Source organism: Schistocerca gregaria, chromosome 9, assembly GCF_023897955.1.
Source record: "Schistocerca gregaria isolate iqSchGreg1 chromosome 9, iqSchGreg1.2, whole genome shotgun sequence".
Taxonomy (NCBI): domain Eukaryota; kingdom Metazoa; phylum Arthropoda; class Insecta; order Orthoptera; family Acrididae; genus Schistocerca; species Schistocerca gregaria.
In genome coordinates, this window is record NC_064928.1 from 101,489,358 (window position 1) to 101,517,028 (window position 27,671).

General features: G+C 39.3%; 1 protein-coding gene across 3 annotated transcripts; it reads right to left on the reverse strand.

Moving 5' to 3' along the window:
- Nucleotides 1-6,422: 6,422 nt before the first annotated feature.
- On the reverse strand, nt 6,423-24,167 carry LOC126291673 (uncharacterized). 3 transcript variants are annotated; one of them, XM_049985255.1, is made up of 2 exons: nt 23,905-24,167; nt 6,423-7,452 (listed from the first exon to the last, which is right to left on the reverse strand). In XM_049985255.1, the coding sequence occupies exon 2, from the start codon at nt 7,409-7,411 to the stop codon at nt 6,581-6,583; it is 831 nt and encodes a 276-aa protein (XP_049841212.1). In that variant the 5' UTR covers nt 7,412-7,452; nt 23,905-24,167; the 3' UTR covers nt 6,423-6,580. The 3 variants fall into 3 exon arrangements, with proteins under 3 accessions (XP_049841212.1, XP_049841210.1, XP_049841211.1); XM_049985253.1 differs by lacking the exon at nt 23,905-24,167 and adding an exon at nt 23,748-23,796 and having other exon boundaries at nt 6,488-7,452; XM_049985254.1 differs by lacking the exon at nt 23,905-24,167 and adding an exon at nt 16,523-16,677 and having other exon boundaries at nt 6,488-7,452.
- Between the last annotated feature and the right edge of the window lie 3,504 nt (nt 24,168-27,671).

Sequence of the window (27,671 nt, forward strand, 5' to 3'; positions counted from 1 at the left end):
TTTATATAAATGACATAAGAATCCAAATAATGATACCAAAATTATGTTGTTTACAGATGACATGAGCAGAATTATAGTGATGATAAAAAAATCAGTATCCATCACAACTCACAGTCCTGAAATACATACAACAGTGGTTTAATGCAAACAAGTTAACACTTAAGTAAAACAAATTATATACAGAATGTGCAATCCACGAAGTTTCTGGGCACGCACATTGATCAAAATTTAAGCTGGAAAGACCATACCAAATATTTATCCCACAGCTTTAATACGACATGTGCTGCATTGAGGGTACTGTCTCGAGTATGCAGCATAAATTGTGCTAGATTAATGTATTTTGCTTACTTTTAGTCTATTGTGTCTTATTATATTGTATTCTGGGGTACAACAAAATCACGCTTAATGGATACCTTCAAACTGCAGAGGAGAACTATTCAAATGATAACACAAAATTCTCCAAGAACTCACTATAGGCTCCTCTTCAAACAGTTACAAATACTCACAATACCATCACTGTATATATTTAAAAGCATCCTATGTACAAGAGCACACTTGACCAATTTACATGCCAATGAGGACTGCCACAATTGTAATACTTGCAATTGTCAAAAATTTACACATAGAAAGAGTAAGGATAACAGAAACCCAAAAGCGTGTAAGTTATTCTGGAATAAAACTTTACTATGCTTTGTCAATGTACATGAAGGAAATAACAAATGACATAAAACTTAAGACCAAGCTTAAAAATTACCTTTTAAGCAAAAGTTTCAGTGACACAGATGAGTAATTTGAGTCTGTGTAAAATTATTGTCTTAACGTTTATGTGTATGTTCATGACAAATATTGTACTCTAAAACTGCATTCAAAATAGCTATATGAAATGAAAAGTGATAATCTGACATCGTAAAGAACATCAGATTTCAGACTTGACTTTTAGAAATGAAAATACCTAAACAATAGTATGCTGCGGCACATGATTATTGTGTCAGAAAACCCACCTTTTCCAACAAATTTGACAAGCTGAAATATTAATATATGTTTTATACAATATTAGTAAAAGGGTGAAGTACACAGCTACAGAATCAATAAATCAGTTACTATTCAAGCATGAGTACAGAAGTAACAGATAAATGACCTTAAAAAACATGACACTGTTTTAAATCGGGAAAGAAAGGTTAATTAATTACATTGTTTCTAGCATACAATTCTACCTCAGATATAGTTAAGTATATTGATTCATAACTACATGCAAATTCTTGTTCACTAACATCAACAAGCTATTATTCACTGGAGTATATAACTACACAGAGTACTATAAATATAGCCCACCACCATATTCTTCTTTCTTTATATAATATAGAATTCACTTTTCCCTCATTTTTAGGCTTTATTTTCAATTTTATATTCTACTACTATCCAGATTTAATATAGTCCAATTGAACAAACAGGTTGCATTATTTTTTTAAATCTTGAATAGTTCAACATAATACTGATTAAATTTTTATTTCTTCACTTACATCCAATTTTATATGAGTAGCTATTGGGTTTTCTAATCAGTCTAAAGCTTTCTGCTGTTGTCCATTACTCCAAATCCATAAGCTATGTTTCCTGTCACTGACAAAAACTGTCTATATCTCGCTTAATTTCAAGGCCTCTTCTTTTCTATTAAAATTATCTTCATGTTTATAAATTTCAATAGTCTCCCTATACAGTCGTGGATAATAGTTCGTGGTGGCACTTAAAATTGTAATTTCAGAAAACTTAACTACATGGATATGGACAGTGGCGTTACAGAATCGATAAGTGACTTTTATCTATGACGGACTATTATTGATAGTTACATTTTATCTTTGACTAGTTTTCTCTCTGCTACTATGTGCAAGCTAGACCACACCCACTTTCTTCGGTATTTAGGCCACTCTCCGACGCCCAACTCGTCAGTCGGCAGGACTCAACAGGACCAGCCATACCTCTGAGGATGTCCAACGTAGTATTGGATGAAACGTTAGGAATAGAAGTATTCTATGGACCACGGCCATATAACCCGGAAGAGTTATCAACAACAGTACCATCCGGTCATGAAAACCTTCATTGTATAATTTCACCTAGACTCTGCAGCAATTAAAAAAACAATTAAAGTAAAGTGGATTACCCAGAGCATAAAAATTTCCAGTATAAGGAAAAGGCAACTGCACAGAGAACTAAAATATAATAAAGATAGTGATTTCATTTAATATGTTAGACTCTGTAAAACCATATTTAAAAGAGTTGTCAGGTCAGCAAAACAACTGGCAAATAACAGGCTAATTTTAAATAATAAAAATAAGACAAAGGCTGTGTGGTCAGTCATTAAATCGGAGTTAGGTGTTAAAGCCTGCAACAAGAAATTTCAAAATTTGACATTGAAGGTAATATTATTGTAAATCCAACTCAAATACCCCAGTACTTTAATGAATTCTTTATAAATGTAGCAAAGCCTGATGCAGAAGTAACAGATTATCACAACAAAGTAAATCTCTTTGGCCTAGGTGAAAACTCTGAAAACTTTACAAAATTCTTAAAAGTTTTTGTGGAGGACGTAGAAAATGCTATTGTAACATTAAGAAACAAAAAATCTGCTGGTTGGGATGGAATACCTACCAAAATTATTAAAGTGGTACACAACAGAATTGCAAACCCACTAGCTCACATAATAAATCAATGTTTTGAAGAGGGCCGTTTCCCAGAGGGATTGAAATATGCTGAAGTCAAACCACTCTTCACGAAGGGATCAAGAGAGATCATCCTATCTTGATTCTCCCAGTCCTATCTAAAATATTTGAAAAACTTGATGTTGCACAATTCCAAAACTGCATTGCAAAATATTCTGTTAATGTAAACAATCAATTTAATGATATGAATATAATAGAGGGAAAAATTCCACGTGGGTAAAAAAATATATATAAAAAACAAAGATGCTGACTTGCCAAATGGGGAAGTGCTGGTAGATAGACACAATAAATACACACACACACAAATTTCAAGCTTTTGCAACCCAAGGATGCTTTATCAGGAAAGAAGGAAGGACAGGGAAAGTCAAAAGGATGTGGGTTTTAAGAGAGGGGGTAAGGAGTCATTCCATTGCCAGGAGCGGAAAGACTTACCTTAGAGGGAAAAAAAGGACAGGTATGCAGGCCCGCACACACACATCCATCCACACACATACAGATTGGTGTGTGTGTGTGTGTGTGTGTGTGTGTGTGTGTGTGTGTGTGTGTGTGTGTGTGAGCGAGCGAGTGTATACCTGTCCTTTTTTCCCCTCTAAGGTAAGTCTTTCCTCACCCAAGGGACTGTCTCAAATTGCAGTGACTTCAGTTTAATTATTGTCTTTGAATAAAAGTGCAATCTTTGTTCATCTCATTGTACATATCTATCAGTTATTTTCTGTATTACACTGTAAGTCATCTTTCTATGTACTGTCCAAATTTCCTCAAGCTCTGTCACCTGGCAGAGACGTGTGAAAGTTACTTCCACCCTCAAGTTTCGCACACCAGAGTAAAATCACAACATACCAATGGAGTAATGAACAGTAGGTAAATCACATTTAACATATGGAAAAGTATTCCTTTATTTTTAAAAATCAAAATTACATGGCAAAGCTGTTAATAAATACTTTTAACATCAGCTTGAATCTTCACACTACCATCAGGTACTTTAAGTTGCTTAATTCTTCTTGCACTGTGATATTAAACCCATGGTGTCAAACAGCATAAAATCTGTCACAAGTTATTGCAGGTATCTGTTAAATGCTTATGAGGCATGCGCACCACCTACACAAAATACAGGTTGGTCCAAAAGTCCGGGAACACCCTCATAAAATTCAAATGGAGTAGCAAACAAGGAAACAGACTCCCTACACATGAGGAACGGGAAGGGGGAAACTTTATACGCTATGCCACCTACATGGCGGCCATCTTGAAACCCGCCATCTTGGATTCAACTCCAAAATTTCAAATGGGAATATGGTCATGTGACATATCAAACACACAGAGAATTTCACAAAAAACAATGCCGTTGTTATTTGAGACATTGCTTGTTCATTCTCCGGTTATAGCCAGTTACATGTGGCAGCGGTGGGACACTCGGCAGCATGTGTGTTATGTGCTGAAGAGGCATTACGCCGATGTTACAGTCCCGAGAGATCACCAACAGTCATAGGAATGGCTCGATATGTTGTCCATTATGTTGGATTGTTAATTCTATCCTCTGAACCCAGTCCTGATTAACTTTGACCAACACATCTGGCTGAATTTGACCACACGCATCAACAATGCGCTGCTTTAGATGATGTAAATCCCGTATTTTCACAGGATAAACCATTGCTTTGACATGACACCAAAGATAAAAATCCAAAGGAGTCAAATCTGGTGAACGTGGTGGCCACTCCCTACGACCAATCCACTTTTGAGGGAACTGCACATCCAGATATGCTCGCACATTGTGCCCATAATGTGGTGGGGCTCCATCATGATGGAAGAATTTCGGAAATATCCCTTCCTCCCTTAACAACAAGGGAAACACTTCAGCCAATAACCTCAGATAACCATTGATTAAAACGTTAGCATGAGTAAATGATACCTAACAGTTAAACACATGTAACATATCAGGCATGGGATAGTCACTTTGCACAGATTCAGACTCTGTTTTATGACTTCTCAGTACGTAATACTCATGTTGCCGAGCGTCCCACTGCTGCCGCAAGTAATTGGCTATAACCCGAGAATGAATAAAGCTATGTTTAAAACAACAACGGCATTGTTTTTCTGGTGAAATTCTCTATCTGTTTGATATGTCACATGAGCACATTCCCATTTGAAATTTTGGAGTTGTATCCAAGATGGCGGCTTTCAAAATGGCCGCCATGTTGGTGGCATAGCCTATAAAGCTTCCCCCTTCCCGTTCCTCGTGTGTAGGGACTCTGTTTCCTTGTTTGCTACTCTGTTTGGATTTTATCAGGGTGTTTCCAGACTTTTGGACCACCCTGTACATTCTTTTACTGCCAGGCATAGCTGTATGTAACTTTTCAAAATGGAGATTTTGGTAAAATTTTAATGGTTCATCGCTGTTAACACCTACCCAATCGCACTGTCATGGCCAACGTGCGCCCAGAGAAGTGTCAGTGTCGGCAACACCTGTTGAGAAGGTGCTCTGTCTGCTCCAGTGCTTCTGCTTTCTCATAGGGCCAAAAATAATGTGTGGCAGCCAACAAGTGAAGATGGCAGAGACAACTCTGCATGGGCACATCTTGCTGGATGTGCCAACCTGACATGTATTTCCACCCAGAATATTATGTCTGGATAACAGACCACTCTGTTTCAGTTATTTATGTGCAATCTTCCTTCGGCTTGTTGCAATGTAAATACAGTGGCAAGCTGTAATAGGTCACTGATATTGGCGTTTCATAACAAAGTGAATGTTTACATTGTAAACTGGCCATTTATAATTACCTGATGTGAAGAAACTCTTGTTACCTCATTTCCTGTCGGATGGCTGTCACTATGCATTAATTTAAGAACATTTGTCGGTATCAGAAGATTAATTCGGGTCCCTGTATATTTTTCTTGGCCTTTTTATTTAAACTGAGGTTCTGTTACACTTAACATGGGGATTGATTTGAAGTGATTGGTGTAATTGTTGACATGGTACCTTAAATGTACAAGAGTGTTATGTATTGTAATCATTTTACAAGAAAGGGGGTTCAAGTTATTTCTTGAATTTTGTTCTTGCTTTGATCTTAACAAATTTTGAATGGGTTGGGCAACTTTCTAAGTAATAATATTTTCCACTGTTTAAATTATAGTATATTATAGGGTCATTATAAAATTCCATTTGGAATGATTTAAATGATTGGGGGTCACGGTATATGCTCATTCTAAAACTAATTCTGTGGTTCAACTCTCGATTGTCTATTCAACTTAATGCTATTGTTTGTGTGTATGTTAATCGGGTGTGGTTATCTGTGGAATACTGTGACACAAACCTCTCGAACTCAGCACTTCCACTTCTTACACCATCACAAAAATGTACTCTCCTTTCCTACGTTAAACAGTATGTATCATACATACAAATAAAATGCAATGATTTGTATGTTGAAACAACAAGCAACCAATGCAAGTACTTTTAACAGCCTGCGTCAATACAAAGCCAGATCCAGGAGAATGACAGGAGCTATGTATTTTAAGTCACTGCATCTAGCATATTGTCTCACATTCATTCTTTTACATTTGTGTGTACAATCTCTATCATACACACCAGTACTGTAGCACATAAAGCCAGCTATCGCCGACATTAAAAAGTTAAATGAGTAGTAAAGTATATTTTTCTGGCCTAATACAAATCTCCACAAATACTTCTTAAAATATGGAGTGAGTAATACACAGTTCCAATTTAACTTTTATTTATTTCAAAAGCAAGAAAGTTAAAGAAATACATCAATGCACAGAACTCTACATTTAAAAAAAAAAAGGACTGATTTTGGCTTACATAAAATTAATCACTGTTTAAAAAGAAACCTGGAGTATATACAACTTATTACACATTACTCTATTAAAATCTGGAAAGGAAGTTTTTTGATTGCACCCGAGTAGGAGACCTCGTCGAGCTTATCAACTTGAGTGACAAACGAGAGGCAGCCGCCAGCGGCTGCCAGTTCCTGCAGCGACTGTCGGTAGTCAGACACGTGTCCTTTGTAGAATGCCCCATCCGGTTCCTGTCTGACTTTGAAACGGTACCGAGCTCCTGCAGCACGCAAACCCTGTGCCACGTGGCCCACGTGCACGAAGTGTGACGTGAAGTCTGCCACCGTGACAGATTCGGCACGCAACACGAAGAGGGCAGAGTCGAACTCGAGGAGAGCCGTGGAAGAAGCGGCGGCAGTGAAGGCACCGTCCAGTGTCACGAACAGCTCGTCTTGGTGGTGATCGTGGATGTGCTGCTCGATAGCTCCCAGACTGCCCAACCAAGAGCACGAGTACACCAGCGGACACTGAGCGACACTCGCACCCGGCCCGAAGCCACACGTCTCCTCGTGGTGCTGCTTGGCCTTCGGCTGGAGCAGTTCGGGACAGCCCACATCACTGTACTCGCATGGAATCCGCACTAAGTCTGCTAACCGTTCCATGGCAAGAGAGCGAAGGTTAGGCTCCAGCTGTTCTCGGCACGAGGGACACTTTTTGAGTGTTGGAAAGCACTTCGGGCAAAGCAAGTGCTCAAACTTGCATCTGTAAATAGGGTGTGTTAGAGTTTCCCAGCACACCTGACATGTAAGCATGTCTGACAACTCTTTCATCTGGTGGTTAACTGCGTAGTGAGTATCCGAGAGGTAAACACACGTAAGCATCTCCGACAACTCTTCTGTTTGGTGCTCCATTGTGTAGTATGTACCCAAAAGGTACAGTGAAGCAGAAGTTTCTGGAAAGAATGGACACATCTCATCAAATGAGAGAGAGAGAGATAGAGAGAGAGAGAGAGAGAGAGAGAGAGAATGGTACATGTCTGCAGTCCTGGAACACACTGAGATCCCCATTGTAGTACTTGTGCACAGGTCACCGATAATATGGAGTATCATGTGGTAATTAGTTATTGGCAGCATAAGGAAATTTTATGCCTACAGCTGAAAAAAAATCCAGAATTTCCTTTGTATCAACAAAAATCAATTTTTGAAAATATAATGAAACTGGACAGATAAAAAAATCTATGGGTCTTTCCTTCTCATCCCGTCTCTTCAGTCACTGGGGACCTGGGCAATTTTCCCAAGTTCTACCTTATTTCATAAACTCTTCAGTCCTTTGCCTTCACTCCTCGTTTTATCCCCTTCATCCCTTCTGCCAGAAGGAGACAATGGCTCCAAAAGCTTGCAAATTGTAATACCTTCTGTATGTGTGTTCTCCTGCCACCACTTTATGAGTAGATTTTTTATCTGTACTGCTTGGAGTGTAGATTTTTTATATGTCCAATTACAAAAAATTTCTTTAGCTACCGGGAAGACCTGACACCTGCAATATATCTGCTTCTATTGGAAACAGAATTCTGACCAATTATGTTCTCTTCAATGAACAGTGGCATTTATGTTTATGCTTCTCTAAAGATGTAATACAGCACTGTGGTAAAGGCGACTTCAACATGTACCAGATCTGCAGGCACACACTGGCACAAAATAACCAGGCAACATCTTTTCACTGTAATAAATATTTATGATACTCTCATAGATCTTACAATGGTAAACTATTACATGGGAAATAGATGATCTTCAAACATTTTCAAGGTATAAATTTATGACCAACAAAAAGACTATCCTCAAACATTAAAAACAGTGATATAACTTTACAAGGGGATAGCCACACTAACCTTTAATTTTTTGCTGGTAGTACCTGTCACAAGTGATCATGGGAAGTTATGATGGCAGAACAGCTGATTATATAACATCTAAAGTAACAATGCATTTTAGTTTCAATGGTGGGAAATTAAGTTTACATTTGCATCTATACTCTTCAAACCACTGAAGGGCAAGGGCAGAGTGTACATCCCACAGTACCAGTTATTAGTGTTTCTTTCCATTCCAGTCACATACATAGCATGGTAAATGATTGTTGAAATGTGTGTGTGTGTGTGTGTGTGTGTGTGTGTGTGTGTGAGAGAGAGAGAGAGAGAGAGAGAGAGAGAGAGAGAGAGAGAGAGAGAGAGAGAGAGAGCTGCAATTAACCTGATCTTTTCCTCATGCTTCCTATGGGAGCAATATGTAGGGGGTTTTAGTATATTCTTAGATTCATTTCAAACTGCTACTTGAAACTTTGTAACCAGGCTTTCTCCGGATAGTTCACATCTAATCTTCACAAATCTGCCAGTTTAGTTCCTTCAGCATTTCTGTGACACTCCCAGGGGTCAAACAGACTCGCCCTTCTCTGAATACACTGACTATTCCCCTTACATTTATTTGGTACAGGTCCCACACACTTTAGCAATATTCTAGAATGAGTCATACAACTGATTTATAAGCAATTTTCTTTGTAGACTAACTGCACTTCCCAGCATTGTACCAAAAAACTGAAGCCTATCCCCTGCTTTATGCATGACAGCCTATGTGATCATTCCATTTCCTATCCCTACAAAGTGCTACATCCAGGTATTTCTACGAGCTGGCAGGCTGCCAACTGTGACTTATTGATATTATAGTCCTATGATAGGAGTTTTTGTTTTGTTTAGTGAAGAGCACAATTTTACATTTCACAACATCTAAAGTGACTGCCAACCTTTGCACAACTTTGAAATCTTATCAAGATCTGTCTAATATTTATGCACCTTCTTTCAGACAGTACTTCACTACAAATGACTGCTTCATCTGCAAAAAGTCTGAGATTACTATTCATATTTTACGCCAAGCCATTTATGTGCAACAAACAGCAAGGGCCCCAGCACACTTCCCTGGACACACACAAAGTTGCTTCCATATTTGACACTGAGTCTCCATCCAGGATAATTTTCTGTGTCCTCCTTACAAAGAAAACTTTCAATCCAGCCACAAATTTTACTTGATACCCCATATCACTGTACTTTTGATAAGTGTAGATGTGGTACTGAGGCGAACACTTTTAGGAAGTTAAGAACTACTACATTTACCAGACTGCCTTGTTCCAAGGCTCTCAGTATGTCATGTGAGAAATTCATGCTGTTTGGCATGGACAAGGTCATTCTGTTCAAGATATCTCACTATGTTTGAGCTCATAACATGTTCTAAGAACTCCAAAAAGTCAATGTCAAAGATATTGGGTGGTACTTTTGTAGATCACATCTGCTATCCTTCTTGTAAATGAGTGTGGCATGTACTTTTCTCCAAGTACTGAGCATGGTTTTCTGTCTGATGAATGTACAGTACGGTATAGTTAGAAGAGGGGTTAACTTCTTTGCAAAATCAGTATAGAATACGAATTCCATTGGGCCCTGGAGAATTGTTCAAAATCAACAATTTTAGCTGTTTCTCAAAACTACTGAAACCAACACTTATTTCACGCATCTTTGCTGCGGTATGAGTTTCCTTTGCAGTTCACCTTTTGCTTTGCTAACCCTCAATTTCAGTTGCTGTCCCATTCTCAAAAGACTGGACACTAAGTCTGGTGCCACTAACAGCCTTAATCAGAATTTGTTTGGTTTTTGTGGAAGATTGTTTGACAATATTCTGCTACACTGTTCACAGTAGGCTTCACAAATTGTTCTCTTGACTGCCAAAGACATTTCAATCAGCATCTCTCTATCTTAGTTGTTCTTTGTACTCTGGTGATCATGGTTGTCACAATTGCATCAGAGTCATTGATACCAGTTTCAATGTGGACATCCTCAATGCTGTCAGATTTTGTAGCACCACTAGGAAGATGCAGATCAGATTTGCTATAAATCTCGTGGGCGTTAGTTACCTTTGAGACTGGACATCACGAGTTTATGCCTTTAAGGTGACACCATTTTCAACACCTCACTGAGCTTGAATGAGGTCATGTAACAGGGCTATGAGAAGCTACATGTTCCTTCCACGATAGCACGGAAATATTTAGCAGGACTGTACATGATTGCTGCCCGTAGTGGTCACGAGAATGTACAGTCGCAAAAAGAACAGCCTCCAGACGGTCACACGGCACTACTGAGAAGAAAGACCAACTTGTTCGGTGTAAGGATCTGGCACACTTTACTTCATCTGTAGCATCAATTTGAGCAGCAGTCAGCACCACAGTGACAATGAACTGTTGCAAATCTGTTACTTGAAGGATACTCTGAGCCAGACACCCTGTAGAATGCATTCTACTGACCTCAAACCACTACCATTTGCAACTACTAGACACACTGTACCTATACCGTACCTGGAGTCTGGTCTGGGGATCAATTTTGTATGACAGCAGGAGCATTCTCATGATTATCCCATGCACCCTTACTGGAAATCTGTTATGCTGCCATTCATGAACTGCATTCCAGCGCGTGTTTTCCAACAGGACAACTCTAGCCCACGTACTGCTGTCATAACACAATACCCTCTGCAGTGTGTCAAAATGGTGCATTGGACTGCTAAATCACCAGATCGGTCTCCAATCAAACACATACAGGGAGGGCATCAGATCACAATCCCCGCATTTTCCACAAACACCATTACGCTCCCCTTTATTGACTGACCTAGTGCAACAGGCATGGAACTCCTTCCCACAAACTGACATCCAGCACCTTTGCAACACAACGCATGCACTTCTTCATGCTTTACACTGGTTATTAAGGTGCCAGCATTTTGCATTTGCCAAGGTTTATCTCACACTTACATTCACCTCTGAGGCTGCAATGTTAATAACTTACATATGTTACATGGGTAAATGTATTCCTGAAATTTCATTACTCCGACATCCATTATTTTTGGGTGTTTATTTTATTTCGTCTGTGTATTTCCATCATGAGTGGGGTTAGAAACTGCATGTTCTAGGTAGTTTTCAGAGAAGGCATTTAGTAACGTTTCACAAGACGTCTGTCCACACCTGCAACTAACAAAACTAATTTTCCCAATTGATTCTTGGATGACTGAAGTCTCCACTGATGATTACAGTACGTCTTGACGGTAATGACAGTGTGGCTACGCTGTATTTTACTTTCTGAAATACCGGAATAACATTTTTTGTGACATTTCTTGGAAAAGTGTCAGCCCCTGAATGCCACATATTCCAGAACTCTCTGGGACTAATATGTTGGCACCCAGCAGCACTGTATATACTCTTCCTTTAGCAAAAGTGGCTACCACTGCTGATCGCTTTGGATAGTTTAAAATGCTTTACTGTTTCTGAGTGGTGCTCCACAAAAAGTGTCTACAATATGCATTTCACATACTACAGCAATGGAGGCAGATTACCTGCTTCATATTATGAGTAAGAACTGAATAATAAGGAGAATAAAAGATAGGCTTCTTTACAGAAAATAGGAAGACACATGCCACTGTAAATTTGAAGAAGGAACTTTGGTGTCAAATATGTATAAGGACAGTGAAAACATTCATCAAAACATTGTTTGCTTCTAGCAAAGACTTTATTATTTAGTTTTAGTATTGGGCTGTGTATTATTTTTGTGAGCTGTACAGTATTTAAAGAGTTGTATACCAAACATCTGTACAGGGTGAATTCTATGTACCATGCACATTCCAAATGAAGTAGTATGGAAAAGTAGATAGATCACACATGTGGCCTGACAGGGGCCAAGCACCATCAAAAATTCTTTTGGGTGGGGGTGGGGGGTGAAGGGGGCTGGTAGGGGGCAGAGTCCCACCCCACCCCCCAATAATTAAAGAAAATTATTAGTTACATTACGTTTTGTAAAATCACAAAATTATGTTGGAATTTTTTATTTTCCTTGTTTGACAATAGTTACCTTTCAAAATACATGCAGTAATGAGTTAAAACAAGCAATTATTATGGTAGTAAACAGGTTAACTGAAAACGAGTGGTGTGAATCATGATATTGTTACGGTGCTGCGGTCACACTTAGAATTTGTTTCGGTGAGTGAACCTTCGGGTAAAGGCTGGCACCGGCGGGCCAGCGCTGAGGCCGCGGAGACATCAAACGGACTGCGGCAGAAGTGCCTGGAACCCTCCGCCTTGATGCTTCAAGACATTATGACGCCACGGCTGTATTAAGCCCACCCTGCTGTAGCAGTCATTCAGTGTGGATAGTTTCGTCCAGTGCATGCTGCAGAAGTGTTTAATGTTCCGACTTTAGTGGCTGGTGGACTGTTTTATATGACTATATTGCATTTGTTTACCTTAGTCTCTTGGTGTATTGTGAATTAAGTTTGCAATGGATAAATTTGTTATCAAAAAGGAGTGATTGAAAGTTGACAATACTGCAAGTCAACCTCCAACAATTATTGTGTATTCAATTGCTTTGTTGTCTTCAGGAGAGAACCATTCACAGCCGAAACCTGGACAATCTGTTAAGGGAAGATAATTTCAGAAGTCTTGGTTGACCAAATATACATGGCTAGAACACGAAGCATCTATCAAAAAGTTTTTTGTAAAACCTGCAAAGAGGCAGATGCTAAAAATCTATTACAATTTTCTTCAAAAATAGAAGATGCATTTCTATTACAATTTTCTTCAAAAATAGAAGATGCATTTACTTCCATAGGGTTTTCTAACTGGAAAAAGGCTTTAGAAAAATTCCGTCTTCACGAGAATATATTTACACATAAAAAAGGTGTTCTGAAATTAAAGTCAATCACCAACCAAAGTGTGGCCTCCCAACTGAATGAACAGTTAGGCAGTGATATAGAGAAAGGCTCTTTAGATCTTAAAAAAATTTTTACTGCCGTGTAATTTCTATGCTGACAAGAACTAGCAATTAGACGGCACGAAGATGTAAATTAAATTTTTTTTCAATTGTTGGAACTCTGAAAGAATGGCATACCTGAGTTTAAAAATTGGTTAGGGGGTTTGGGGTATAAGTGGACGTTCCACGATATTCAAAACGAGAACATTGATCTACTAGTTAAGTGTTTGTTGAGAAAAGTATTGGCTTCAATCAAGAAGACTGAACATTTTTCTATTATGGTTGATGAAACAAAAGATTCTTCGATTCACGAACAAGTGTCATTTTGTATTCGTACTGTTGATTATTCCTTAATCATCAACAAAGACTTTATTGGCTTATACGAGACCCCCAACAAGGAATCATAAACTCTTGTTTAGTATTTCAAATGACGTTTTTGCTTGTCTTGATTTGTCAATGGGTAACTTAAGAGGACAGTGCTATGCTGGTGCCTCGAAAATGAGAGGTAAATCCAAAGGACTAAACAAGTTAGTTTTGGATACTACAACCAAAAGCAAGTTGTGTGCACTGCACTGTTCACAGTTCTGACTTGGCAGTTGTAGACAGTCTCCACCATCTTACATCTATCAGAGATGATATGGCTTTAGCAAAGGACTTGATAAACACTATAACGGACGTTTCAGAAGCATTTGCTGTGAGAGCGCCAACAACCAAGCTGGTCTACGACCCCTTTGCCCGACTCCATGGACTATGCAAGCTTCTAGTATCTCGAGAATATTGAAAAACTTTGAAGAACTTTTAGAGATTTTTGAAACATTTTCTGCAGAGGACAAGACAGAGGCAGAATACAAATGTGCAGGTTACCTTGAGTCAATGTTACAATTCAAGACTTATTTCTTTTTACATCTTTATTGGCATGCAAGGAACCCAGTAGAGGATGTCAATGAAAAAATTCAATGCCCTCACCTAAGTGTTGCTGATCTGGATAAAAAATATATATGAGGGCTTGATTTGTATATTGAATGAAAGGCACGATAGTTTCGAACAGTTCTGGGAATTGTGTTTAAAAGAAAAACCTTAAGAAGTTGATGATCCTTCGTTTACTTGGTATCAAAGTATACCAAAATAGTATGAAAACAACAAAGCCAGCTCACGGCACACTTTCAAAATCCCAAAAGAATACTACAAAGCTATTTACATTGAAGTTTGTAAAACAGTGCAATCTTGCATTACTGAGCAGTCTGCTTCAATTGGACTCGCATAGGTCATTGTAGCTGAACAAGAGAGTTTGATTTTAGTAAACAGAGGTGAAAAAAATTTGGATAAAGTCAACTTAGTTTTTCAAAAATGACCTAGACATTGAGAGACTGCACTTAAACTTGAAAATGTTAGCCAATATCGCAAATAATAAACAACTGGTCTTAAAAAAAAAAAAAAAAATGCACGATGTAAGAAAGTACATTACACAAGAGCCTGCAGTTGGAGAAATGTTATGTGAAGTAGTGAAGTGCATTAAGCTCCTCTAAGTAGTTCCAATCACAACACCAACAGAAGAATGCTCATTTAGCGCCCTTAGACGTCTGAAGTCATATCTCCAATCAACAATGGGACAGAAGCGATTGAACAACTTGGCTGTTCTTCATGCCCACTGAGATGTTTTGAATGAATTTGATATCCGACCAGTCATCAATGGCTGCATATTCAGTAATCCATTCAGGCGGTCGACATTTGCACCTTTCTAAAGACCCTAGCCCTAATAATGGCATTTAGAGCAATATTAAAAATCTTTATACAATACAGAATTAAATACATACATATTTATAAATTTTCAGTTTCAAAATATTAGTACTAGTTTAGTGCTGTATTACTATAGTACTCTATTAATTATTTTCAAATAGGCCCACTTAAATATTTTTAGGGTGTAAGACCCAATTAAAACTCACTACTAACATACCTTTTGACTTACAGTATTACACATACTGTATTAACTTTATTAAAGCATTAACTTTGAGATATTGTTTTTATTGCATGAACCCTGAGCCTTATTCAAAGTAAGCTTCAATTAGCTATTTCAATTATTAATCAAAGTGCTATTACTGTGCGACGCCAATATTTTATGTTTTATTCTTTTAATGGTAGTTTAGAATTTGTTTAAATATAACCTCAATCTTTTTAGAGTTATATATTCACTGCTCTCTAATAGTCTATAAATATGATTATTACTGTAAATAAAATTAGCTTTTTACGAAAATACCATGCGTGTTTATGTTTTGTTTCTTTTGTCAAAGCCAAAAAATGCGTCAGGCTTGTAAGGTTTCCCGGAGTGTCGAGTTATCGAGAGTCCAGTTTTCGGGGCTCCAATCCTCATCAAATGACACTATTTTCATCTGGAATTTAGAAAATTTCCCAGGACAAGACCTCCAGTATGTGACCATTCCCCCCCCCCCCCCCCCCCCCACACACACACACACCAATATTTTTTATAAGTCGGCACCCCTGAGGTAGATGAAATATACAATACCTTTACTGAAATGAGTAAACTGGGAAACATGAAGGAAGAGAATTTTTAAGTGGAGTTATTTTATTGAAATAATGTGTAATGGAAAAGGAGGTGAAAGATTTTTTGTTGACTGGTGGCAACATCAGTCAGTAAGGGAGTAAGACTGTGTGAAGCTAAACTACTGTTTTAAGTGTTTAGACAGGAAGAGCTAAGTGTCACTCACAGGGGAAGGTTAAGTGTTTCCTATTTTTGTTGCTGTATAAGTGATGTACAATAGATTGTTATTCTATGGACACAAGAAAAAAGAAATGGTTTATTAATTAAAAAAGAGGAGCCTGAAAGAGGTAATTTATGAAGCAAAGTTGTGGAGAAATAATAAAGAGGCTATTTATATTTGTTTACTTTTGGCACTAAGAAACTGGAAGGTTTGAAGGGGCACTGATCTATCAGGAGGAAAGTGGTGTTGAGGGAAAGCGAAGTACGAACAGGAGTATGAATGTGAATGCGATGTGTGACAACCTCTTAACTTGATGTGACTTTCTCAAATGAATAGTTGCCTGTTGATGTAAACCTGATTAACTGGAGAAATGTTCACTAACAAGCATAAGAATTCATACCTTTTCCTGCAACATGTGGACTAGTGCAAAAATGATTATATCTATGATAAAAAGTACTAAGTAATGTCATTTTAAAAATAGTTACCAGCTGTTTGAATTGAGCTAGCCGCTTGTGCCAACTGACTGGGTATACAGTACTACTGTCCAAGGGAATCGGCCTTGTGATGGTGTAGGCGGCCTGCTGAAGCGCCATCCTACAAAACAATCTTTCCAGACCAAACACAGGTGTGATTCAGTATGCTGAGGATTTTACAGGAGTCGTGAAATCTTGCACACCCACAGCCCTCATTTTTTTGTCCAAAGAGAAAATCGAAGAATTCTGTGAGCAGAAAAAAGAAGAATGGCCCAAATAAACTACGCCTGTGAACGCAATTCAGAAGATACATTTACGGACTCAAAGTGATGGGTGAACTCATATTCCATGCACTTTAAAAAGCAAGAAAGAAGAAATTTCGTTTGTTCGGACAACACCTCAGGAACAGCAGGAAAACATTCACAGTTACAACCTGTGAAGGGGGATGTTTGTGGCACGTGTGTAGGACTGTGACTGGTGGAGTGCAGATATTATAAACACCATTTAGGAGTTAAACAAAACTGTAGTCATCTTTTTGCTACCACATGGACCAACTGCTGGATATCGGTTTACAGCTGAAGGGTAGCAACAACGCCATCATGCTCATTTCCTATTCACAATGTTTTGAAGGTTGTAAGTGCTCCAGTTCCTATTGGTTCAACAGGAAGGCATCACTCCATATCAAAGGAAAATGTTGAAGAAGTGGAACACATTTTTAGTTCATTGACTGGCTAATTTCAGTACAAAACAGAGTGCACAGGAGTTGTATAAATTGAAACCTAGTCTTTTGACCTTTTACATACATTTTGGAACCAGTTAAAATGCTTGAAAAATGAATTTCTTACTCATCTTTCAAAGCTAAAATTATGTTAAATGAGGTTAGATTTGATTTTTATCAGCCTGTTATGTGAGAATGTGGTAACAAAACAAGTTTTATGTATGGCAAAATTTTCAGTTTTTTATAAAACCTGTTCAACCTAAAAGTATAAGCTCTCCTTTTCAGGTAATGTAGAACTATGCGGTACATATAAAAAAATTAAGGATTGGTATTTTTGAAAAAAAAAAAGATTCCATAAATTATAAAAAGTTCAGAACACTATATTAAAAGAACTTTGACAGAGGATTTCTTTGTAATCATAAAGCAATTATCTTTCAAATAAAACAAAAATCCCAACAAACTGTCTAGAACTGTTCCAGAGATAGAGCATTATAATTTTTTTTTCAAAATTCGCATCTTCAAAATGGTATGCACAGTGTCATCTTTGGAAGGCTGTAACTCAGAGCAGAATTTTTTTTGGAACAATAAATGTGTGTTCCTTACTTAGCCATTCATTTTAACATATGCTAAATTCAGTAACATCTGAGACTATGAAAAGGTAAGATTTTTTCCTAGCCTGTCTGATTTGATATGGACTATGCTAACCAATCCTAGAATTCTTTGTAATTGACAGCTCAGATGATTACTTAAGCAGGCTACAACTGGTTCGCAGTCAACAGTTTATGCCTTATCTCATGAATATTCAAATTATGTCATTTTGAATAAGTAAAAATGACCTGCAAGCACCAGCTGTAGATATTAACAAACATACATTGAATTAAATCCTTCATATACAATTTACTGGAATTTAGCTGGATAATAGGCTAAATTGGGAGCAACAAATGCATACCGGTAATTTGAAAACATTAAACAATGGAAACAGCAGGTTGGAACAGCAACAATAAAAGGAATAGCATAGATTGCTACTCACCATAAAGATGACCTGCTGAGTTGCACACAGGCACAACAAAAAGACTTATACACACAACTATTGAGCAAAGCCTTCCTCTGCAAAGAAAACACACATTCACACAAGTAAGCACACATGCACGCTCTGCCGCCCCCCCCCCCCCCCTCCCGGCCCCCTCCCCACTGTCGCCACCAGCAGTATCTAATAGAAAGCGAAGTCACGTTCCAGTTGGAGCTGCTTGTGGTGGTGGTGGTGGTGGTGGTGGCGGCGGCAGCAGCAGCAGCAGCAGCAGCAGGCAACTGTGCAAGAGGCTTGCATGCTGATGTGTTTTTGTTTTCTTTGCTGAGGAAGGCTTTGGCCAATAGCTGCATGTGTAACAGTCTTCTTGTTATGATTGACTGACTGATTGATTGATGGGGTTTATGGGACTAAAGTGTGAGGTCCACAATTCAAAATTACTTGCGTAAGATAGAGGGTCCACTAAAATTGGGTGCATCAAAGAGTCAAATTATAAAACAAAGAAGTTAAAACATACACAATAGAGGGCATAAAACGGTAAGCCAAATCTATAAACTGGAAAAACTGAGGGAGAAAAGAGTGGTCTTTGCACGGGGGAGTGGTCGTGGGTCCCAGACCTAGAAAACACGAAGGGAGGCCCCAACTACAGCTACCCCGCCCCCGCCCCCGCTCTAGGAGCAAAACCAAACCTTATAATAGAAAATAAAAACCATTTTCAAGTAGGAAACTGAGGACCAGTTCAACCATCCATTTATTTTCTGCTAATATTAAAGACAAATAATCTGGAAGGCTATACTTAGTATGAAGGGCCAAAAGAAGGGGATATTCCAAAGCCAAGGAAGCCAGCAACAGCCAGACGCACCTCATAATGATCAACGGGGACAAGCAGTCTCTGAGTGAAAGGAGCCACCGAGCCATAAAACTGACGAACACACATATATATATATATATATATATATATATATATATATATATATATATATATATATATATATATATATATGCCCAAAAAGGGAACTGCTACGACATCTAGGCACTGGTCACTTAAATGAAGTTCTGGATTGGGGTGTACTGTGGGACAATGGCAAAAATGCATAACCCACACTCTGGGTGGAGAAAACTGGAATTCATGAGAGAGCACCCATGCAGAGGTTCGTCAGATGGTGCCTTGAACCTCGTGTTCAGTAGATGTTACCTAGTGGGAGTTGCACTAGATGCAAAAATTCTCAAAATACAGCACCGGGGTAACCGGAGGTTCAACAGGTCACAAACCCATTGATGGCGATGAGGAAGAGCATGACAAGTGTCTGTGTTAAGTAATCCTGTGGAATACCATTCTCCTGGACCCACTGGGTGCTCAGTCAAGTGTCGTATGCCTTATGTAGGTCAAAGAAGACCATAACAAGATGCCGGCAGTTCACAAAAGCTGTTTCCAATCTGAGTATATGGTCAGCTGCAGAGCATCCTTCCCAGAAGCCACTCTTATATGGGGATGGAAAGCCCTGATGTTCGAGCACCCAAGATAATCAGAAGCTAACCATCCTCTTGAGCAGTTCCCAAAGTGTACTCATCAGGGCAAATGGGCAGTAGCTGGCAAGAGACAATGGGTTCTTCCTCCAGCTTAAGGATGGTGATAACTACACTGTATTGTGAAGGGAAGGCACCTGTGAGCCAAATGTGGTTGAAGATGCTGAGATGTTTCATCTGGGTAATGTCCAAGTGTTGGATCATATGGTTGTGGATTGAATCCATGCCTGGGGCTGTGTCACATGAAGAGGTAAGAGCCTGCAAGAATTTCGATTCAGCGAATGGTTCATTGGCTTAGTGGAGGTTGAAACTGAGAGGGGTTTGTTAAACTCTTGTGTTTGTGCTGGAGAAAGGTAGCAGAATAGGACACCAATGTGTCACAAAGTGTGTTGCGAGGTGTTCCACAAGGACCGATGAATCAGTACACAGAGCACCCTATAGGTTCAGATCGTGGACAATTGATTGCTGCTGGTGGACCAGAAGAGCTTGGACCCAACCTGCGATGAAGAGGCGTACATACACAAGGAGGAAACATAGTGCACCCAGCATTCCTATTTACTCTGCTCAATAAGGTAGCAAGCCTTAGCACAGAGATGCTCAAAACTGAGGAGGTTGGTCTGTGAAGAGTGTAGTTTGAATTGCTGCAGTACCCATTTTGCACAACCACATCAATGCAACACAAGACAGGTGCCAAAATGCAAAGCAGACACACAAAAAGGCCAACTGGTTCTGCGGATTGCCAGGGCAGGGGGTCTGGTGGCAGCAGCGAAACAACAGAATCACTCGAAAGTGGTCACTGTCACAAAGATCATCACAGGGTGACCAATGTAGTGAAACCACGAGAGCAGGGGAAGGAGATTGTGAGATCAATAGCAGAGCCTCGCTGAAGTGGGTAGGGGAACCATCTTTGAGGAGTAAGAAAGTATGTAAGAAGTTGGTCAATTGGAAGATCTCTACATGTTGAAGTGGCACTCCCCTTATGGGGGGGATTTAAGTCCCTGAGTAGGAGAGTAGGAGTTATAGGAGCCAAAGTATTAAGGCAGACAGGTCAACAGAAAAAAATGGCCTATCCACAGGGAGGTAGACATTGCAAATAGTGGTTGCTGGGACCATTTGCTCTTTTATCACAATTGCTTCCAGATTAGTCTGAAGGAGGATCCAGCCACTAATGACATAGGTGCAAACTAATGCAGGCCCCTCCAGGCACATTTCCGGGGCCAGCATGGTCCTACAGAACGTCCAATAACCTCGAAAAATCATTACATATGTGTGTTTTGTACAGAAAGGGGAGTGAAACAGGGTTGTAGCCTATACCTAGTGTTATTCAATCTGCGCATTGAATGGGCAGTACAGGTAAGTGAAGAAAACTGAGGTTTGCCTACAACACTGTAATTCTGTCAGAGACAGCAAAGGACCATGAAGAGCAACTGAGCGGATTAGACAGTGTTTTCGAGGAGGATACAAGACGAACAACAATAGGAAAACCAGAATACTGGAATGTAGTCTAATTAAATCAGGTGATGCCGAAGGAATTAGATTAGAAAATGAGAAAGTAGTAGTTGAGTTTAGGTATTTGGGGGGCAAAATCTAGGAATCTATTTACTTAACATTGCTTCTCATGCCAATTATATCCTTTCACAAAATACTGCCATATAATGCCATTATTCAGATTATTTTTCAGTACCAGCTTCATTTGTGACTTGTACACATCACTCTTTCACTATGAAGGCACTAGCCTGCCCTACTCTAGGAATTCCTTCTTAGGTTTTCAACTGTACAAAAATTTAAGAGCAAACTGCTGGCTCAATTTTGGGTATCAGTACAACAACTCCTTGAAAACCATAAGTTAGTTTGTACGGTAACCAAACTACTCAACTGTTCAATAGTAGCCAAAGCAAACACAAAAGAAGTTCCAGAAAGAAAGCAAAGATTTAATTTTAATAAATCACACATGTACCACCATGTAATTGCTTTTACAAACTGTACAATCTAAAGCGTTCATTCTGTAACACACTGCTGTCAACATACAGTGTACTTTTAGAGGAAATTATAAAATGAAAACAAAAAAATGAGCATTGTACCATGACATACATTTAACAAAATATGTATCACTTAACCACCTATCTGATGTGATCAATTTCCATTCTGGGGGCAGCGGGTGATTTTTGACTATGACACAGAGGCGACTGACTGGGGGCATAAAATTCAACATTTTCAGATGAGCACTTTTAATTATTTTTTTTAAAATGTGGTCAATTATTTATTAACACCTAGCAACCCAACTCAGATTTCAATGTAATGAAGACCTCAGGCTATGTTGCAAATCAGTTTGTTACCACAATCAGGTTTTTTGTTATCAAGTTTGTTGACTTCACCAACTCACAACCAATCGTCTGCCTTAATCCAAGCCACGCAATAAGCTACAGATAAGTCTCACCACAATCTTTTGCTTCCACAATTGTTGAATTCAGCAACTTGCAACTAAACAGTCATCCACCAACCCAACCTAGCCCTCAGGTTAAGACACAGATCAGTCTGACAACAGTGAGGTTTATCACATTCACATTTGTGAACAACTTCATGCTACTTTACAAGTGAGTGATGAACTGCACGGTCCAAACCTACGTCTTCATTCATATTCCACTATTTATTATGGAGTTCGAACACTTTAAGATACTGTTTGTGTGAGCAGAGACTGAGAAACACAAAAGATGATCATTACAAAAGTCACAGCAAGCTCTTAGGTTTAGCTGGTGCAAAATAGCATACTTTTGTGATCTCCTAGTTCGCAATGCAAGGAAACATTCTTAAAATAGAAGTAGCAAATTCCAAACCCATTACTAATGAAAGTTTGGTTATCTACAGCCATACTCTGCAAACTACTGGATTGGATGACATATGACACCTCCCACAATAGCAATCCTCAAGGCTCCTTTCCGTACCACCCACGCATGTAACGCGGGATAATTACTGCTTAAATGGCAATGCGTAATTAATTTTCTCCTCACGATCACTTAGGGTACGATATGTATGGCATAGTGTAATCGTACGTTCATCATTTAAATCTGGTTCAGGGAAACTTTATAAAGGCTTTATCGAGAAAGTTTGCGCATATTCATAATGTTTATGATAGTGCTTTAAATGTATCACAGTCAGTACTTTCTCATATTTCCCGAAGCACGAAAGGTAACAAAAGAAGGTATACCCGTTCTATCGCAACTATCATTCCAGTTAACATTTTGTACTGATAACCGCCACCGTAAAATACAAGTAACATAGTAACATGTCTATTAGAATTATGTCTAAAGTGTTTTCTAATCTTATTAATGCTGGAGCAAGAGATCTATTCCGTTTGACACCATTAGCTCTGCAGACGCAACACTTTTCAAGTTGACACGTATTCTGCTAGAGGTACTACACACTAAAGACGTCGAAAACTTAGGGCTAGTACTGACTACTCTGATCTGACATTTATACAGTACGTCACATTATACTCCGAAAACATATTCTTCGTCATATTACCAACATCCTATCCGCATTTAGGACAGTTTCGTCAACGACAATTTAAACAAAAAATATATACAAAAAGACCATTTGCATGACTTTAAAAAAAAAGTCACGGTACATCCTACGCCACAACGCATTTCATTCTTATCGCGTGACTAAATGTGATAGGGGCGACTATATTATAGTTTTTAACTTGTTACGTATAAAGATCGAGCAAATTAATAATTTATGCCTGTTGCGCTATTCTTCGAGCGGAGTGAAACTTTCGGACCGGTATGCGACATCTTGGATTGAATATGCCGTCACACTGCAGCCGTGTTCGACAATGTACGTAATATAGTCTTATCTCAAATGTAGTTGGGTTGTTCAGCAATACACTTAAGCAGTATTTTTCTTATACGATCACAACATTAGCAAATGATGTTAATATTTCAGTGACTCAGTTTTTGCTCTCTTACCACAAGTGTCTTTACTTATTGACAAACCAGACTATGAAAGCAATTTATCATACAGTTACTATGCTATGTCACGAATAAACCAGCTGATAACGAAATACAGTGCACCACAAAGTATGAAACAGACCAAGACACTATCATTAAAAACAATAACACTTACTGCGCACACGTGTACCGGTATTACACCTCCAATAACATACACAACCGCCCAGAGTCAAACTGTTCCACCCAACGCAATAGATCAACGCTTGTGTTTCTGCAGCGCGTCAGTTCACTAGGGGAACAACCGAATGGGAACAATCGATTCATTTCGTTGTAGTTTCTCGTACCGGTTGGACTATTCATTCATTCTTTTGTGTGAAACCAATCGATTCAAAATCGGTCGTAGTTTGACGTATGCGTAGGATTATTATTCACTCATTTGTCTGGATGAAACCTATCTGTGGAAGCAACCGAATGAAAACAGTAGACGCAATTAGGCGCACTCTGTTCTGAGCGGTAACATTCGATAGTTTTGTCATCATCAGATAATTGTTGCAGACTGCACTTGGTTATCGACTGACGTCATTTTTATTCTTGTTCAGATGTTTGCCTTTCATTGAGTGCCAATAAGTAGCATTTTCAGTTTTTCATTCATGTTTATGATTAGGCGTTTACTTAATAGTGAGCTTTGTGTCCAGATCAAACTGCTGAAACACTCAGTAGCGTGAAAACGGAAGAAATCATATGACTGTATAAAAAAAGAGATCCTCAGAATAACTTAAATGCGGCATGCAGTGTCTTTAAGGATGATTCACATTATGAAATACATCAATCAAAGAAATTCAAAGGAAATTAACGCAAGATGACAAATATTCCTGGCAGAAAAAACGTCCGACCATTGACAATATCTGCTTAAAATCTCACCAGGTGCGAGTATAACTCTCCACTATGAGGTTTCCATACAAACTTAATCAACGTGTGTAATAGACAGCTCATCCATTCCTGGAATCGAAAACCACAACGATTTTTGCCTGTTACCGGCATTGGTACTGACAAGATATCGCTCCCGGTAATTCCAAGACTTTCGAGAATGGTTTACGATTGAACCCGGATAACAAATGACAAAAGAATTTTTTTCGTATGATATATTTACGGATTAACAATTTTCTGATTTTTACCCGTTACTTCTACGCGAAACCTTGCTTATTCCCAAATTTCATAATTCTAGGTGCAAAGGAAGTACACTTTAGTTTTGGATGAGTGAGTTTGCGAGTGTCAAAATATGTGGCTGAAACGACGTATCTTTTGATGGCGCTGACTTACGAAACTTTTATACACAGCCAAGGGACCGTAACCTGTGCGACATAAATGTCCTGAGAAAAAGCGGTCTTAACAGACTAATTACCAAGTATATTTTTTTCGTGTGATATGGTTACTTATTAACACTTTTCTGAATTTTTTTCCTTTATTTGTACTGTTAAACCTTGCTTCGTGCCAAATTTCACGATTCTAGGTCATCATCCCCCCCCCCCCTCCCCCAAAACACTGCTTTTTCTTGTGAAAGGTGATATTGATTTGTGAGAAGAATTACTGATAAGTCTAATTACACCCTGTAACAACGAATCGTCATAAATACCTGAGTTCATGAACAATCTCACACTGGAAAAACACTGAGAGAGATTCTAAATAATTTCGTCATTAGATTTAATATGGCTGCACCACCGAAACCAACAATATTACGTTGGGAGGCTATTTGAAACTGGTTGCGTGAAAGACAGACCACGCTCTGAAAGACTGAGAAGAAGAGCAGACACGTGCCTGGAAGTTGCAGCATCAGTGGAACGTTCGCGGAAATTAGTCGCAACACAAGCAACCGCGGGACACGAACATCCCATTAACGACTTTACGGCGACATATGCAAACAGATTTAAACCTGAAATTTTGCACCCTCTTTTTGGAATGAACTGAGTGACCAAGACTTGGAGAACCGAGGTAACGTCCGTGCGCTGTTACTGCAGGTGTTCGACACAAAGCCATAAAAATGACGGATTGCACACAGATCGCCTGGAATAGCCGCCGGTAATCTGATGGTATACCCTCCTCTCGTCAGATCAATGCTGTTGAAAGAACGTCTCGCACGGATGTAAGCAATGTAGAGCCGGTGGCGGGGGAGGGGTGAGGGCCTAAGGTATAACAGAGTCTGTATGCGCCTCTATGGGCTCAAATAGTAGGAGAGTGAGAAATGAATTCTTTCGAGAGTGAATCTCAGTCCTTCATACTAATTCACGCTGAAATGCAATATTAGGGGAGACTTCAGTAGCGCAGTAAGGACAGAATACCAGAATCCTAATTATACCCTCTGCCCAGAGTTAAAAACTTCGACAGATGGCTTACATTTACATCTACATTTATACTCCGCAAGCCACCCAACGGTGTGTGGCGGAGGGCACCTTACGTGCCACTGTCATTACCTCCTTTTTCTGTTCCAGTCGCGTATGGTTCGCGGGAAGAACGACTGTCTGAAAGCCTCCGTGCGCGCTCGAATCTCTCTAATTTTACATTCGTGATCTCCGCGGGAGGTATAAGTAGGGGGAAGCAATATATTCGATACCTCATCCAGAAACGCACCCTCTCGAAACCTGGCGGGCAAGCTACACCGCGATGCAGAGCGCCTCTCTTGCAGAGTCTGCCACTTGAGTTTGCTAAACATCTCCGTAACGTTATCACGCTTACCAAACAACCCTGTGACGAAACGCGCCGCTCTTCTTTGGATCTTCTCTATCTCCTCCGTCAACCCGATCTGGTACGGATCCCACACTGATGAGCAATACTCAAGTATAGGTCGAACGACTGTTTTGTAAGCCACCTCCTTTGTTGATGGACTACATTTTATAAGGACTCTCCCAATGAATCTCAACCTAGTACCCGCCTTACCAACAATTAATTTTATATGATCATTCCACTTCAAATCGTTCCGCACGGATACTCCCAGATATTTTACGGAAGTAACTGCTACCAGTGTTTGTTCCGCTGTCATATAATCATACAATAAAGGATCCTTCTTTCTATGTATTCGCAATACATTACATTTGTCTATGATAAGGGTCAGCTGCCACTCCCTGCACCAAGTGCCTATCCGCTGCAGATCTTCCTGCATTTCGCTACAATTTTCTAATGCTGAAACTTCTCTGTATACTACAGCATTATCCGCGAGAAGCCGCATGGAACTTCCGACACTATCTACTAGGTCATTTATATATATTGTGAAAAGCAATGGTCCCATAACATTCCCCTGTGGCACGCCAGAGGTTACTTTAACGTCTGTAGACGTCTCTCCATTGATAACAACATGCTGTGTTCTGTTTGCTAAAAACTCTTCAATCCAGCCACACAGCTGGTCTGATATACCGTAGGCTCTTTGTTTATCAGGCGGCAGTGCGGAACTGTATTGAACGCCTTCCGGAAGTCAAGGAAAATAGCATCTACCTGGGAGCCTATATCTAATATGTTGTGGGTCTCATGAACAAATAAAGCGAGTTGGATCTCACACGATCGCTGTTTCCGGAATCCATGTTGATTCCTACAGAGTAGATTCTGGGTTTCCAGAAACGACATGATACTGGAGCAAAAAACATGTTATAAAATTCTACAACAGATCGACGTCAGAGATATAGGTCTATAGTTTTGCGCATCTGCTCGACGACCCTTCTTGAAGACTGGGACTTCCTGTGGTCTTTTCCAATCATTTGGAACCTTCCGTTCCTCTAGAGACTTGCGGTACACGGCTGTTAGGAAGGGGGGCAAGCTCTTTCGCGTACTCTGTGTAGAACCGAAATGGTATCCCGTCAGGCCCAGTGGACTTGACTCTGTGGAGTGATTCCAGTTGCTTTTCTATTCCTTGGGCACTTATTTCGATGTCAGCAATTTTTTTTTTTCGTTTGTGCG

Coding starts and splice junctions, on each gene's coding strand:
- LOC126291673 (XM_049985255.1), bottom strand. CDS start 7,411: ATGGAGCACCAAACAGAAGAGTTGTCGGAGATGCTTACGTGTGTTTAC.